Source organism: Rhodnius prolixus, unplaced genomic scaffold (genome assembly GCF_049639745.1).
Source record: "Rhodnius prolixus isolate KJV_2025 unplaced genomic scaffold, Rpr scaffold_1, whole genome shotgun sequence".
In the NCBI taxonomy this organism is placed as follows: domain Eukaryota; kingdom Metazoa; phylum Arthropoda; class Insecta; order Hemiptera; family Reduviidae; genus Rhodnius; species Rhodnius prolixus.
Genome location: NW_027411581.1, coordinates 40,799,061 through 40,812,624, shown reverse-complemented (window position 1 = coordinate 40,812,624; position 13,564 = coordinate 40,799,061). Strand labels below are relative to the sequence as shown.

The window sequence follows — 13,564 nt, the reverse complement described above, 5'->3', positions numbered from 1 at the left end:
ATCGCTGGGAGGCAGGCTTTAATTATTTTGACAGGAATGTTGTCAGGGCCATAGTCATTTGTACGGGACTTCAGAACTGAGGTTAGGAGAGCTTCAGGAGTAATATCATGGAAAAAGAAATTGTTAGGATCAAAGGAGGGTAAAATGAGAGCAGGAACATTAGAAGAGGCATTGTTTAAGAAGGAAGTGAAGTGGGCGTTCAGGTCATCAGGAGATATTGAAATGGGGCAGGAGTGATTGGGTTTACAGAGGGAAAGTTTTCGAAGCATGGCCCATTTCGATTTGGAATCAGGAGCATTGGTGAGAGATAAGTAGATATGAAGGGATTTGGCTCGGCGGACAGAGATCAGAGTAAGGTTACGTAGGAGCTTATACAGAGAGTAGTCATGAGATGAGCGCGTGCGTCTAAACCTCCTCCTGGCTGCCTCTTTTCTCATCATCATGTCTTTGAGCTCCGATAAAGACGTATAGTACTACAAACGTGGAAAATGGGAAATGCTCATATATGCAGCCGATATAAGTATACTTTACCCATTTTCTGACATTTTCATATATGTATTGTCTAATATAATTTTCATTATCTGCTATTAACTTTCTACGGAGAATAATTTTGGTTTCAACTCAGAAAAATGCATTCTGATAATAATAATAATAATAATAATAATTTTTATCTTAATTGAAATAATTTGATCCTTTCTTTTTAAATTTTAGTGAAAAGCGTTGTTTTATGCTGAGGAAGATTCGGCAGCCTGTTAATATAACTGTAGAATCGAAGGAACTTCAGGAAATTAAGAGACAATTAAAAGAAAAAAAAAAAAAACCTTCTGTTTTTCTAAGAAAAGAAATCCCAAAACCTAAACTGAGTAATGTTAAAGTACCTCCTCCAGTAACATCGCTTGACACATTTTTCGCCAATCTGTAAGTACTTATATTGTACCTTTACCTGAAAGTCAAGGTCCCAAAATCAGCGCTTCTTTTACTGGTGAGCAGGCTTATATTATAGCTGCTCTCTTCAACAAGTACCTATCGCCTAGATTGATCTTGTTTTCCACTATTTGTCCTTTTGGTTTTTCAAATCTTCCGGCACGCTGCCCTTCCAATCAATCCTTGGAATGGCCTCTTGGTACCTTAACTTCAAGCGAAGGTTATATATTTTCTTGGCGGTCCTATCATTCTTTATCCTCAGGAGGTGTCTCAAACATTTAACTCGCTGCAGAATTACATTAGATTATATAATCACCCTAGAAGGCTCCGCAAATAGCCTTACTCTTCTTTTTCGTCGCCGTATATTTTCTTTTTTGTAGAGTCTAAATACGCCTAAGTGCATCAATTAGCTGACGCTTAAATTAGCGTGTAATTTTTTTTTTTTTTTTGCATTCTATAGTAATTTCACTGCCTCCACTAACAAGGCGACACCTTATGTTCTTTGTAATCTTAAATTTGCCCTATTTTCAGCCAAAATGCTGTAAATTATTTCCTCCAATTCAATAACCTTATTTACTGATAGCCGAACAGAGATACTGGCAGCTACTAATTGATTCAAAAGATACCAATGTCATTTGTGGTTTTCTTTTAAGTACCATAATTTTTGTTTTCCATTCATTAACATTGGAGACCCATTCCTAGCGCCTCAACATCCACCTGTCGGTACACCTCCTTAATATTTCGCAATGACCTTCCTAAAATTGTCAGCGAACTCTTTAAGCTTTTGGGTCTAAAAATGGATTCACCTTGCTACACACCAGCTCTATTTATGGCTGTTTGGAGTGCAACATTGAATAAAAGGAGGGGCCATTTAATCTCTCTGCCTTAGGAGTGTTACTTCAAACAAATCTGAGGTACTCTGGAACATCTTATCGTGCATGATGTGGCTGGCAACAGGCACACTACTTAACTTCTGTATTTAACATAAGAGCAATACCCAAATCGGCTATTGCTATTGTGAACATTGTCACAGGCCGCTTTGAAGTCCATGAAAAGATAATATCGCTAAATAGTTGGCATCCCTCATCCTTGCTAAATATTTAGAAAATTAGAGCTAAATATTTAGAAAAAAAAAATTCTGTAATTTCAGACTACGATAAATTTATTTTATTATTGAGTTTTTCTACTAATACGCCTGAAGAGAAAATAAAGGATACATACCTATCTTTCATTGAAAGTTTTAAATTAAGAAATTCATTACTATCTTAATGTTAGTGTCTTATTATTAAGGTAACTTCAAGTAATCTCTTCTCTCCTTCACTTTCTTTTACACCTTTATTTCTAATTCTGCGTCTTTTTCTTGCTTCCATTTACATACATATTATTTTGTTAGATACAGAAAGTATTATAATTTTTTTTTATTCCTTGCTCTGATATACATATGTATATGCATGTGCGTATGCGTGTATGTATGCATATTATGTGAGTGCGTGTGCATATGCATAAATATTTTAAAGTTTCTTTTCTAAGAAGATTTTCATTTTATTTTATAATTTTGTGAGTACATAATTACAAATGTACTTTTGTATGTAATTGTCTATGTTATTCTTAATTTACTCATATGTAGCCAACTACCTCTGTAAGCCTAAACGGTATAAACAGAGTAAATAAATAATTAATATAGTTGGTATCCAAGGAAACGTCCTAATCTAATTATTTGTCAATGACTGGTCCACAGTGGTTCACTTTCTGTTGAGGAAGCTTAAGAAAATATTCGTTCGTTTTAATCAATCACCATTTCTCCATTCTCGTTTCTTATCTTACGTCAGCAGAGAATTGTTTCTTTTGATAAACGTTATTTTCTTTTAAAATTTCCTGACTTGAGTTTAGCTTTCGAGGTTTATATTGACTCAGTCTCTTCCGTGAGTATCTTCTTTCTCTTTGTTCTGTCCACTTATTTGCGCACGCTTTAGCTCTCCTTGCACTTGTTCCAGTTGTATTAGGCACTTCTTGCGAGCCATCTAAGACGTTTTTCATTTCTCAAAAAACATTTATTGTAGATTTTTCTTTTGGTTTACAAACTTGATGAGTGGCTCTATCAATTTCTCGATTTCTGATCACCTTTCTTGTTCACCCTTGTAGAACTTTACAAAATTTAGCTTTAGTGACCAAAATTACTTGGAGTGCTGACATTACATTGGCGTTCTCAATAGCATTTTATCCACACTGATGATAAGAGATCTAAATCTGCTTGGGTAGAAAGTAAACTTAAAGACAAATAATACTATGCTTTATTTTTTAAAATTTAGTTTGAAACATGTTTGCTCACTTAGAGCGTTCTTATGGTAAATAACCAGAGTAAATATTGCTCAATATATCTAGCACCATTAGAACGAGCCAATAAACTGCTTTTAAGGGTAACTCCTGAAATATAAGTATATAAATTGTACATTCACTTTGTAGATTGGCTACTCATCGTCCTCTCTGTTTAGTTATTCAAATAGTGAAGATCAAAGACATAGCAACCTTTAAAGTTAACACCCACTATGTAAAAAAAAAATTATAAACCTGTCACCAAAAAATAGTAGTGCACCTTAAAATAATTAATTGTTTTACTTTGCATAGTGTGTCGGAAGTAAAGTGGGAAGATGAAGAAGAACTGTCTGATAGCGAATTGCACAGAAATAAAATGAATGCTTTAGTAGCACTAAATGAAGAAAAGGAAATTTTTGAAGAATCTGACAAAATTAGAGAAATAGTTGAAATTACTCCAGAGTTACTTCCAAAGCCGTTATTGTTAAAAGAAAATATACCTGCATTTGTCTTTCGGTATGTTCATATTACAATTAAACTTGAATGAAATGTTAATAAAATATAGTACACCCTTATGGTTGTTATTTTGCAGATCACAAGGTGCATTGAAGTTTAAACAACCGTTTCATAAAATTAAAATAATTTTTAAAAAAGAAGAACTCGACAAAATAGTGCACTTACTAAAACAATTTAGGGGCAGTTTCAAAGTTAAATCGAAGAAAAAAACTCCCAAGAATTCACTTTTTATAAGGTAATCTTGTGATTAGCAATTAGCATTTAGAAATAATATTATTTGAATTGCTAATATAAATTTGTTATTAAAACACACACAAAAAAAAGTAGGTCGGAAGATTCACTATCTGATGTATCTCTTGATTATATGTACCACAATAATCGAAGGTGAGTGTTTTCTATAATATTATCGTTAAATAATATTAAAACCTAAATTACATTAATTTTATTTTTAGATATATAATGTTACCACAAGAAGAGACTGAACAACCTGATTGGAAGCAAGTATTTATTCATTATATCGTTATATTCATCATCCTCACCTGTCCAATCCAAAAGTTTTATAATTAAAAATAAATGTAATTATACTGACACAACTGATGTGTCTTTTATCAATTTAAAGAACGTCTAAATTTAAAGTCAAATTGTTTACAAAAATATTTACTACAGATTTTCGATTAGGAACGGCAGTTTAAGTATAAAAAAAACATCCAGTTTACTTCGTTTGATATTATTGACAAATTGTTTAATTGTACTGACTTATTTTACCTTTCCGTTATTCACAGTTACTCTTATTTTTGTGAAAGTTCAAAATCATACTCTAAATAATTTCAATGCCTTGATCTGCCATCCTTAGTTTTTAATTTTGACCGGTTTTAAATTTTCATTATTCATCTTCAAAAATTTGTTCATCAGGTTCGTTAAGGGAATTAGATCCTCAAAAATGGAATTACGAATCGTAGCAAACGCCATTCGCTTTATTAGAACCACACCAATGCATCAAGAACTCGACGTACTGAACATAAAAACTTACTTGTCCAAATAAAGAGACAACTTCTATCTTACTCGTCGTACACTTCTATACACATTCCACTTACAGGCGAGCCTGTCTGACAAGAAATTGATGCAATGATTGCTTCAATCTAGGACAATTTCATTTATTTATTTTATTTGTGTTAATTATTTAAAGCTTTTTGCATAGCTAATACTGTAGCCGAACCATCTGGTAAATTTCTTAAAAGAAAGTAAATAAAATTACCTAACACTTTGATTTTTTTTTTTTTTTTTTAAGAAGAAAAAAGTATTATTTTAAAATAACGAAGAGCTTCTTATTCAGCAAATAATATAAGTACATCTAACCGTTACATTATTTCACTATTTAAAAAAATATTATTATTTTACTTAGGTTAATTATCACGCTACATCATTATCAATTGAATTAACAAACTAGCATATGGCCAGTTTTCTTTTTAGTCTCACTTTCATGTTAATTATTAAATATTCGTAATTTTTAATTGTTCTTTTTAATTATTTCAGTGTTTTAGATATTCCAACTGATAGTATCCTAGAGATGAGCAAGTATTAATTAATTTTATTCAGTATCGTTGATTTGAGTCTGCCTCACATTCTAATTCAGTTTAAAAACATTTTCAGAACAGGAAAGGGGAAAGGCGTAGCAGAAGAACAGATTTTGAATAGGCAAGTCATTTATAAGTATTTGCTTTTCTAAATTATTTTGAAAAGTATCTTAAATGTTTAATTCTAAAATAATTAGATAATATTAGAATAGATTATATCATAAAAAACTTTTTAAACATTTTTGAACTTCACTCTCTAATGCCAATTTATTAATATCTCTTTTCTTTTAAATTCATAATATTAAAATATACATTTATGTATATTCACAAAATAACGTTAAATTGAGTGCGAATTATGAAGAATACTATTTTTTTTATTAGTGATGCGATTGAGTTAAATTTTCGAATTTGAAGTTTTACCGGAAATCTTCTTTTTGAAAACTCGCAGGTTGCTAAAACTTGATTGAAAAAAAAAATACACTACACTAGAGCAGGTATTAATATTAATCAGCTGTGTTGCTTTTAATCTGCCTCATGTTCTAATTTAAAAAAAAATTCCTAGTTATATCTGAAAAGAGGGAAAACGAACAAATGATGAGAACTTCATTAGGTAAGTATTTAGAAGTGTTTCCCTACTGGATAGATTTTACGCTTTTTTGAGATTGTCTCAAAAGTAGTTTCAGTGATTCCCTTTAAAATTTGAATACTTATTGTACAAATGCAGATTTTTAACTTTAATTATTAAAATTTTGCTAGGAAATTAGCATAAAAGCACTTCTAGGGAGGTTAAGTTCCCTCCACTTGGGAACCATGGTGTTATTTTCGGGGGGAAAAAAAATTGGTCCGATCTCTTATTTCTTATTAAGGATGGTGAGACATATTACTTAATTTTCCTGTTAAAGAAAATTCCTTTTTCATAAATACCATTTTTGCACAATCGTTTTGGGACTTTTCTAAGATTTTCTGCAATAAGCTTTTAAAATGTTCACTATAGTTCGAACTTACAGCATATCGTGTAGATCTGTAATTTGTATTTCAATAAACTTTCTCGAAAGATTGATTCAAACCTAGATTCGGAAGAGAGGAGCTAGTTGCAAGTGCTTAAAGAGAAGGAATCTTGTCAGTTTTATAAACTGTGAAATTAGCAGAGTTAAGTATCAATAGGATGAAATAATAAGTGCTAATTTCAGTCATATTTTGTATTTTTTTATTATGCCGAGCTTTCGACCTATGGGCTAGGCCATCTTCAGGGCTGTGGAACATATTTACAGTGTGGTAACAATAATTATATTAAAATGAATATGTATAATGTAACTTAATTTACAAAATTATTTACCTAATTGACAATGTATATTTTACATCTTTAAAAAAGTTAGTGCGTCTTCTATCATCACTGCTCATGGACTGAGAGGTGTATGGGAAATTTCTCGAATCTATGGGACCGGACTGAAAAAGACAAACAATCAAACCTTATATACGTAGTAGAATGTAAAGACTGTCACAAAAAATATATAGGCGAAACATCACAGTGCTTAAAAAAAGAAGACTGTACCAACACTCTTACGATACAAAACTAAAAAAGAACACCACAGCACTTTCCTTACACAGCACAGAAAATCATCACACTTTCGATTTCCCAGACACAAAGATACTTAAATCAGAAACCAACACACACAAAGAAAAGTGTTATAAATGATATACATATCAAAAACAGAAAACAGACTAAATTTCAAAACTGACACGAACAATTTTAACATGTACTTAACTTACAACAAAATATTTGACAATTGGTAACACTGACCTCCTCACAACCAAACACATAAAACCGATCACACTCAGTCCATTAGCAGACAAGGCAGAAGACATACCAAATTTTAAAGATATAAAATATTACATTGTCAATTAGGTAAATAATTTTGTAAATTACGTTACATTATACATATTCATTTTAATATAATTATTGTTACCACTCTGTAAATATGTTCCACAGCCCTGAAGTCCATAGGTCGAAAGCTCGGCATAATAAAAAAATACAAAATATGACTGAACTTGGCACTTATTATTTCATCCTATTGAAACGATGAACAAGTCACCAAAAATTATGAAAAGAGTTAAGTATGTTTTAAAATCCGAATTTGAATAAAATTGAGGAGTTTTAGCTTTGAGAAGTGTATTAAAAGGCATGGTGGTTTGAGTGTTCTATAAATTTTTTTAAAAATGTAGTTGACTTCTTGGCTTTATAACGATCAGCGTTTGCTGTTGAGCAGTCAGTTTTCAGTATATTCAAGAAGTTACTTTATTTTATTTTGAGTGAATTATCTCAATTTATTCGGCCTTGAAAATGTTAAGCGGTGATAAAGAAAGATTTATTTATTTTTTTCAATATCAGTTATGAGTATTTATTTGATTAGCATATTTAGATACAAACGCAACTGAAAAAATTGTTTAAATAATTTCAAAAAATTTTAGTGCAGTTGTTTGATGCCACTTTTTTGTACGGAATGTTTTAAAGTGCTGACATCTTTTGCCAATTAGTAGAGGCTAATAGTAAATCTGTTTGAGGAATTAACTACAGTACTTCAAAAATGTCCAATACTTTTGAAATTTCATCACTTTTCAATATGAGGTTCAATGATATCTGATGATTCAAAATATTATGTATATAACATATAATAATAAATAAATAAAACATAATAATAATACCTCAAAATACCTAGGAAAGCTAAGATGTGTTAGTTTCAAACTTATTTTTATACTGAGCCCAAGAAACAAATTCTTACGCGCTATCTTGTATCACTTCTCAGTGACTGAGCTGAACATTAGCAAAAGTGGATTTGAGTTTTTGTTAATCTTAACCTAACCTAATCTTCACCAACGGAGGAATACCAATCAACCCAAATATCTTGATTATATTATCTTAGTACATCATATTTATTTGTATCCAAATCTAGTAGTAAAAAATTCAAATCTGGTATTTCAATCAGAATTTAATACAAAAAAATTACACTCGATCTCGAAGCTAGGCTCAAAATGATTTTATTGGAAGTTAATTTTCATTTTATATTATATTTGTTCACTGACACCTTTATAAACTTATTAGTTTATAATTTATTTATTTGGCTTTTATATTTCCATTTTTGTTTGTATCAGGTGCTCCTACATCACTCCTCCTCCAGCATTCAAGGTCCAAGGTATATCTTCATTAGTACTAAAAAAGCGAATAAGAAATCGCCCTTTTCATCCACTTCTTGTGGCTGCTGATTCCTTACTTGGATTGGTGTGACATTGCAAAAATTAAAACAGTATCGGTGGTAGCTAAGTCCATATGTCAGGAGCTGACTGCTATCATGTTGACTGGAGTTGATTCCAGAAGGTTTCCACAAATTTGCATTCGCCCTTAGATACTCCGAATTTGTAAATAGATGATGTTTCCAAGTATGTTTAACTGGGCGCTCATGATAAATATGATCTGGGCTTAAATTTAATGGAAACAGTTATGGCCAGGAAGTATTGCCCTCTGGATACCGAACATTTTTGGTCAAGCTTAAAATGGATAAATTAGCTTAATTTTTTGCACTGTTCGGTGTCGACGAAAAAAAATTTACTTTCGGAAAACACAGCATTAACAATTTTGTAATTTTTTTTAAGAGAAGAATTCTCAAATTTGCTGTAATTTATCGCAAATTAGGTAAAATGAATTTTTAGATAAACATTTTAAAATTTGAAAAAAAGAGCGAATATTTATTACTTTCTTAAAACAAAGTATCGCCTAAAGCAGGGACCAATTTAAATAAATGATAACGTAGCTTGATTTGAAATTTCATGTTTTCATGCTTTTTGGATGTCTCATAGTCATCACTGTACACTCTTAGGGACTTGAATTTGGCTCACTTAATGTAAGGCTCTCTACAAAATTCTTATTAATTATAAAAATAATTCTCTAAATCTTGGCTCGATTCGAAAAAAATTTGATGGGCTGAAGATTATGCAGCATTTCCTACATAATTTTAAATGCTCACCTGCTGCCTCATTTATGTAAGAGAAACTATTGAAATTTATTCAAATTTTATTTATCGCTTGTACGAGGGTCGTTTGAAAAGTCCGTGCAAAAATAAAAACTACTTAATTTTTCGGGGTAAACCTTTTTTATTTTTCAACATAGTCTCCTTTTAGGCTTATACACTTCGTCCAGCGCTGCTCTAGTTTGTTGATCCCTTCCGAATAATAGGATTTGTCCAAGTCTGAAAAATAGCCATTCGTTTCTGCAATCACCTCCTCGTTTGAATAAAATCTTTTTCCCGCCAGCCATTTCTTCATATTGGGGAACAAATAGTAGTCCGAGGGAGCCAAGTCTGGAGAATAGGGGGATTTCCATTAATTTTGCGACCACAACTGCTGAGGTGTGAGCTGGTGCGTTGTCGTGATGGAAAAGGACTTTTTTGTGGGCCAATCGTGGGCGTTTTTCTTGCAGCTCGGTTTTCAAACGGTCCAATAACGATGAATAATATGCACCTGTAATAGTTTTACCCTTTTCCAGATAGTCGATGAGGATTATTCCTTGCGAATCCCAAAAGACAGTCGCCATAATCTTTCCGGCCGAAGGAACGGTCTTCGCCTTTTTTGGCGCAGATTCCCCCTTGGTAACCCATTGTTTAGATTGTTCATTGGTCTCAGGAGTGTAGTGATGTATCCATGTTTCATCCACAGTGACGAAATGACGCTTAAAGTCCTGCGGATTCTTCTGGAACAGCTGCAAACCGTCCTTGCAACACTTCACACGATTTCGTTTTTGGTCAAGCGTGAGCAATCGCGGCACCCATCTTGCGGATAGCTTTGTCATGTCCAAATGTTGATGCAAAATATTACGTACCCGTTCATTCGAGATGCCCACAGCACTAGCAATCTCACGCACCTTCACTCTTCTGTCATCCATCACCATATCATGGATTTTATCAATGATTTCTGGAGTAGTAACCTCAACAGGGCGTCCAGAAAGTTCAGCGTCACTTGTGCCCATATGGCCACTCCGAAAATTTTGAAACCACTTATAATCTGTTCTAATCGAAGGTGCAGAGTCACCATAATGTCTATCAAGCTTCTCTTTAGTTTCCGGAGACGTTTTGCCTTTCATAAAGTAGTGTTTAATCAACACACGAAATTCTTTTTCGTCCATTTTTTGAAAATCACTCGACTTCCTCGATTCAAACGAATGCCAAACACAAAGAAATAGACCGATCTGGCTGAAACTTGGTGTTTGTTCTTCCAAGAGATGCTACTAACTAACATAACCTCGATACGCGCCAGTGGTGCTATCTCTCTGTCTTTGCACGGACTTTTCAAATGACCCTCGTATTTTACTAACTGTGTAGCACCTGTTTGGTGGAATGATGGACTGAATGAAACATCATTCTTTTCGAAATTTTCTGTAGCTGTCTTTTGTGGACTCAATTGTGTATGCTTTAGGGAATACATGAGTCGCATTTAAATCAGTGAGAAGGCCCTTTAAAAATATTAATTATAAGCTACTGTGAAAATCTAATCTATATTTTAATATAAATTAGAAGAATGAAAAGGCATATGGTTTCGCTATTTAATATCAAACTGCAATCCTATTCTACTCCTTAGTAAGAGATAGTGTTGCAATCTTATTTAATTTTTGGAATTGAGGCTCTGTACCTAGAAATTTGACTTGATAATTTAATTATTGCTACAGAAAATAATTTAATAATGTTAAAAGTGTAGTAAATTTAGATGTATTGGAATGTTCGATATTTGGCAACCCTGTAGAGGGTGTAAGAGAAGGGCTGACCGTTAGGGGTAGCTAGAGGGTTGCAGGTAGTTGGAGACATTCCTTAGTTGAGTAGAGTTGAGTTTGGTCACTCTTTATGGAAGTTATGCCTTATGAATATTATGCCTTATGACTTATGTGAATAAACTATATTTAGGTTAATTTGTGTTTATTCAAACCCTTATGAGTATTAAGTAAATTATTATTATGTTTTATGTGTTTTAGTTTTGTGTGTTTTTCTCCCGTTTTTATTTTTCTTTTATTTTACAAAAGAATTATATCAAATGTTTAGCTGTAAATGAAACTTTATAGAATGGACTTATGAGTAGGAATTTCTTGGAAAACGCTTGAATTGATTATTTTGAAGTTGTAGTGATAATTATGGAAATAAATATTCATAAATTAGAAGTGAAACATTTCAAATATTTGTAATTGGATTTGAGATTCTGGAAAACTGATGTGTACGCGCGTGGTTTCTTAGAACTATACGGCATTAATTAAATCCAGCTATTCAACTATAACTAGCTCAAAATTCGCATTAATTTCATTACGCGAACACTTATAGATACAATATTTGTGTGAAAATGTTAATAGTATTACGACCAAAGAAAGCACTGAAAGGAAAAAATCTACCCAAAAAGTAAACAAATCTCCTTAAGTTATCTTTATGTATCTTTCAGTTTAAAAGGTTGAGGTTAAGGGTTAATTCCTCCGTGTTAAATTACCATCTAACGTGCCATTTAAATCAAATATCCCTTTATAATTATAAAATAGAAATACTATTTTAACTGATTAAAAATAAAGTTTCATGATGAGTTTCATGTTTTCTGATATAGGCAAGTTGTTATTACTTAACAGATAATTGAGTATCTACCTGACGCTTGGCTAAAAATTTGTTACTAAACATTCAGCATCTACATATTGTAACGTATACGCTTAAGTTTGCTTTTTGGAAGAAAAGTTCTTTTAGTCGTTCGATCGTAGGTAATCCAAGAAATCCTGACTCTTAGTGGAGACCCAAACTGTTGGATTGGATACAACAAGAATGTTTGCGCGTCCCTCAATACATTATTTAGTTGAGTAGGTGAGATCTATCTACCGCTGGTAAAGAAGTTAAATGATAACAATAGTCTAATCTATTAAATAACAAGACTATTGCTGTAAAACATTTTATTTTAAATTTATACATATTTAGTTATTATCACCTTCAATATACACCCCTCCTCTATCCCTACAATGCTCCATGCGAATTTACCATTGTTCGAAACAATGCTGGAAGTCTTTTTCTGTGAGCTCCTGCATGACGCGTGCCACTTTTTCTTTCGCAGTTTCAACGGACTGAAATCGTTTTCCTTTTAATGCAGATTTCACTTTGGGGAACAGATAAAAGCCACATGGGGCCAGGTCAGGCGAATAAGGCGGATGGCCTAAGACTAAGATGTTGTACTTGGCTAGAAACGTCTTGTCAGACAATGCAGTGTGAGCCGGCGCGTTATCTTGATGGGGAACCCGTGACTTATTCTTTCACAAATCGTATCATTTTTCCTTACTCTTTCACAGAGTTGAGCAAGCAACTCACGGTAGTAATGTTGAATTATTATAATCGATATTTTCATCCGTTTTGGACGTGGAAAGGCGACCCGGGCGGTCATCATCTCCGACGTCTTCTCGGCCATCTTGGAAACGCTTGAACCACTCAAAAACTCGCGCACGTGATTAACATTCATCGCCATAAACTTCTTTTAATGAAAGATAAGTTCCAGTAGCGGTTTTACCAGTTTCATGTGAAATTTCACGACAATTAGTTGCTCATGTTTTCGGCAAAACTAACACCTATTACGCAAACGACGGTTCCTGTCAGTCAGATTTCTTTACAAACACGTGAGACGCTGCGATCGAAAGAGAAGGCTTTACGCTGCACAGCTGTCGGTCGTTAGGATTTGGTGCTAGCATAGTTCTTTTGTAGCAGCATCAGTCTCGTTATTTAATAGCCACACCTCGTATTAGAATTATCATTTGAGAATTATCTGCGTTTAAAGATTAAAATTTCATTTTTACTTTAAATAAGGCATAATCTGAGAACATTGACATTCACGACCTTCTGCTACATTTCTCTTTTCGGGCGAGGGGCTGTAAGGCTTCGCAAAGGCTGTAAGATATTATGTAGTTTGCAAGTACAGCGCACTACCAATGAGCTCTATGCTATCTTATTATTATCATTAATGCTGGTTCATAGTGCTGGTAATAAAATTTTTTCTTTTATTGTTTCATTGGTAATAATTTGTACATACTCCATCTTTAGGTACCTGCGATGAACAATGACATAGACTGGTATAGACAAATTTATAATTCGAAATTTATTGTTGCAATACAAATTGTGAATGAGCAAAACTCAACTCTTTATCTTTAATTAAGACATCCCGATGATGGAAAAAAATGATAGCTCGGA

General features: G+C 32.9%; 1 protein-coding gene across 14 annotated transcripts in view; it reads left to right on the top strand.

Moving 5' to 3' along the window:
• Nucleotides 1-13,564, top strand: part of LOC141459867 (uncharacterized) — a 50,522-nt gene that overhangs the window by 33,774 nt on the left and 3,184 nt on the right. For 9 of the 14 annotated variants that reach the window (XM_074139438.1, XM_074139419.1, XM_074139445.1 and 6 more), the window contains 7 exons: nucleotides 712-918; nucleotides 3,550-3,753; nucleotides 3,830-3,988; nucleotides 4,078-4,137; nucleotides 4,206-4,250; nucleotides 5,287-5,328; nucleotides 5,404-5,448. In XM_074139438.1, coding sequence (XP_073995539.1) covers nucleotides 712-918; nucleotides 3,550-3,753; nucleotides 3,830-3,988; nucleotides 4,078-4,137; nucleotides 4,206-4,250; nucleotides 5,287-5,328; nucleotides 5,404-5,448 — 762 coding nt within the window. Of the gene's footprint in view, nucleotides 1-711; nucleotides 919-3,549; nucleotides 3,754-3,829; nucleotides 3,989-4,077; nucleotides 4,138-4,205; nucleotides 4,251-5,286; nucleotides 5,329-5,403; nucleotides 5,449-8,477; nucleotides 8,519-13,564 lie in introns of all 14 variants that reach the window. The other 5 variants (XM_074139441.1, XM_074139428.1, XR_012461656.1 and 2 more) reach the window with 4 other exon arrangements.